The 3,411-nt window shown below is 37.1% G+C and overlaps 1 protein-coding gene across 1 annotated transcript in view; it reads left to right on the top strand.

Moving 5' to 3' along the window:
• Positions 1-698, top strand: part of calhm3 (calcium homeostasis modulator 3) — a 6,439-nt gene extending 5,741 nt beyond the window's left edge. Inside the window, exon 5 of the mRNA XM_028469348.1 lies at positions 1-698. This exon is cut by the window's left edge and continues 79 nt beyond it. Within this exon, the coding sequence (XP_028325149.1) occupies positions 1-371 (371 nt within the window). The 3' untranslated portion in view covers positions 372-698.
• Positions 699-3,411: the final 2,713 nt, after the last annotated feature.

Below are 3,411 nucleotides of genomic sequence, written 5' to 3'. Positions count from 1 at the left end.
AGGCCACTTTCCTGCAGACGCGCTACTGGAGCAACTATCTGGACGTTGAGCAGAAACTTTTCGATGAAACGTGTGTCTTGCATGCTCGTGATTTTGCCCGTAAGTGCGTGGTGCAGTTCTTCGAGGACATGAGGGAGGACACTATCCTCCACCTTCCCTTCCAACCTACTATCATCAGCGTGAAAGACGAGTGGGACGATGAAGATGAAGACAGACTCCACGGGATCACAAAGCATGACCAGGTGGACCAACTGCTGAACAAGTGGTATTACAATAAGCCTGAGCTGGATGTGACCAGAATCGCCCACAGACCAAAAACTTGTGTGACCTGGGAGGACTGGCAAGGGAGGGCATTGTACTCTGATGTGTAGAACGTCTTAGCATTGTGTTAATATGTAGCTGCTGATGTTTGATCACTCGTGTTCCTTTCATGCCATTTGGCATTTCATCAAAGTTCCACAACACCAAAGAACCTGTCGGAGCCCTGATTTATTCCTGACATTACACCTCCTGACAGGGTTGGTGTCAATTACATTTTTAAATTACAATTACGTCTTCAGTTATCCATGTTCAGTTACAACTCAATCATGATTACATTGACCGACTTTTTTTCAATTAAAATTGATATTACAATTATGATTTGCACCCTGAAAGTTAAATTACAATGAATCGCAATTACTATCTAGTCTATAATGAATAAGCCCATAAAACGTAACCTTCGTCTTGCTTTAGCTTTCTGTTAGCATCTCTTATCATAACGGGTTCAAATCAGCAGTAGAATATTGTCTAATTTAGTAACCTTGTTACGCTTCCTTTTCCATGAAAACATAGGTATTAATATTTTTGTTGCGGGCGTCTGAGTCAGTATACCCCGAGATTTAATTAATTTTTTTATGGTAAAATGATCCTCAAGCATACGCAGAGTTTTCATTAGAGTTGTCCCAATTCTTTATATAATGTACATAATATACAAACATTATAAGTGCCAAAAAACAGTGACAAAAGTTTTAAAGGACCAGCATCCGATGACATTTGACCCTCCTGCTTCCCGTAGCAGCTCAGAGCTTTGTTTGTTTACAACATGGCGGACACCGCGGGTGCTCCGTAGACTCACTAGTCTGTTGTTTGTAGTGATACACTGAGAAAACAAGCGACTGGAACAGAGAACGAGCAAACACCGTGATCAGTGTGCGCTTGTCTGGATAGAAAGCGGTGGATTGAGCGGTTGTTGTTCAGATCTACTCCCCCCTCCCCAACAAAATCGGCATCCCCTGGCCGCCACGGGAGTGTACTGAGACGATCCATACATACATATATATATATATATATATATAGATCATTTTATTTTTTAACTAGATATGAAACATATTTAATGACTGTGTATGTGTAAGACATAGAACTGTAACATGCTGCTCCAGTTTTGCATTTATTAAATTGCAAATGACAGTTTTTATAGAATTTTCATACCAATTACAATTACAGTCAATTATCTGAACTCAGTTACAATTCAATCATGATTACAACAATGAAATATTTATTCAATTATTATTATTATTATTATTATTATTATTATTATTATTATGATGCCATAACTGTAATTAATGATCAAATACACATTAGAATTATGAATGACCCCAACCCTGCCTCCTGAACCCTGGGGGACTGTATAGTGTTTAGTGTTAACGTGGTTAACCTGGGATGTTTATTTTGGTTGCCTTGGTGTTGCTCAGGTGTTGTCAGTGGGAAAAGTAAACCGTTCTCAACATTTGGGTTGAACTTTGTATTTATAAATGATAGGAATCTGGATTTGTTAATCGTTTAAACAAGCAAAAGAAGATTTTTTTAGTTTTCATTTATGAACTGAGTTCACTACACAAAATCACTGACACACAACCAGTAGTGGACCAAGTAAAGGACTTAGTCCATACAGTACCTGTTTTTGTACAGGTGAGCATTCAAAGTGATTGTGATTACCTTCCAGTAAAATGCAAATCATCAATGCAGAGAACAATGGAGCTGCAAAGTTCAGGTTTGTGCTTTAAAAAATAAAAATAAAAAGTCCAGAACAAGAAAACATGCACAAACTAAAAATCAAACTGATTTATAAAAACATTAAAAGTGATGCAGACGTTTTCAGTGCAAGTAAACTGAGAGCAGACACACCTTAAACATGAGTTACACCTAAGAGACAGAAAGTAATCTGTAATCTACTCATTCACACAACACACACGGTAAAGACTGGAAGGAGGAGAAAAAACACCTGAACTCATCAAAAAAAACAGTGAAACTAACCACAATAATCCATTTAATAAACACATAAATAAAGATATTAAACACAAACTGAGAAAAACAAAAAGGATCATTGACAGAAGCGGTGGACAACTGGCGTTTTGGGGGCCACATGCGGCCCTCGCTGTACTTTATGCGATCCCAAAAGTAAGTGCATTAATTAAAATGAAATACAAATATACAGTAGGGAACATGAAAATGCAAAATAGACTCAGAAACACACAACATGACAAAAAAAATGCAAAATAAGAGAACAATATACAAAATGGAGACATTTACGAAACGATTGCAAATATTTAACACCAAGGGCCTATACTACAAAGCTAGATTTCCTCTTATCTCGCTAACTTCTAGGATGTATTCTGTGTGTGCTGTACTATGACGCTGGTTAACATCTTACAGAGCTAAATCACCATGGTAACTTAGGCTGAACGACCAACCTGGTCGGGACTTGGTTTTGTTCTGTACTAAAGTCCTGCCTCCTGACCAATCAGTTCTCTTAGAAAACGACCTGTCCAATACCTGTCTCTGTGTTGATCTGATGTGATGCTGACAGGAGAGAGAATATTTATCCTTTCATTTACCATGACATCCTATAGGAAACATATATATATATATATATATATATATCTGATAGACTGACCTACATTAGCTGATAAAGCTTGTGTCCATCGGACGCTTTCAGACCGATAAATTCATTCATTCATGTATTCTAGTGTAAAGCAAAGAACCTCAGTCCTGTAATATAAAATATAAATATATTCCACCATATGATGTAGGCTGATCTGTATGAACGCAGCATCAGAGACACAGACAAGGTCAGGGCGTTAATAAAGAGAAAGTGATCAGAGTGTCTGTTTATTCTCCAACAATTAATATTATCACTAATTTATGTATTAACACCCATCAATTCTCTGCCTGCATTCCTTCCTTCCTGCTTCTTTGCAGCAACAGTGTTGTTTTTGGTCTGAATTATTGATTTTAATTCTTCAAATTTTTTATTAGGAATTATTCCTAAATTGTGACGTAAGTTTTATTACCAAGTAGAGTTTTCACAATACAAGGAATTTGTCTTGGTGGATGGAACAAAAAAAAAACCTCTGAAACAGTAGAATAATACAG

The sequence above is a fragment of the Gouania willdenowi genome, chromosome 15 (assembly GCF_900634775.1).
Source record: "Gouania willdenowi chromosome 15, fGouWil2.1, whole genome shotgun sequence".
In the NCBI taxonomy this organism is placed as follows: Eukaryota; Metazoa; Chordata; class Actinopteri; order Blenniiformes; family Gobiesocidae; genus Gouania; species Gouania willdenowi.
This window is presented reverse-complemented; position numbering and strand designations above follow the sequence as displayed.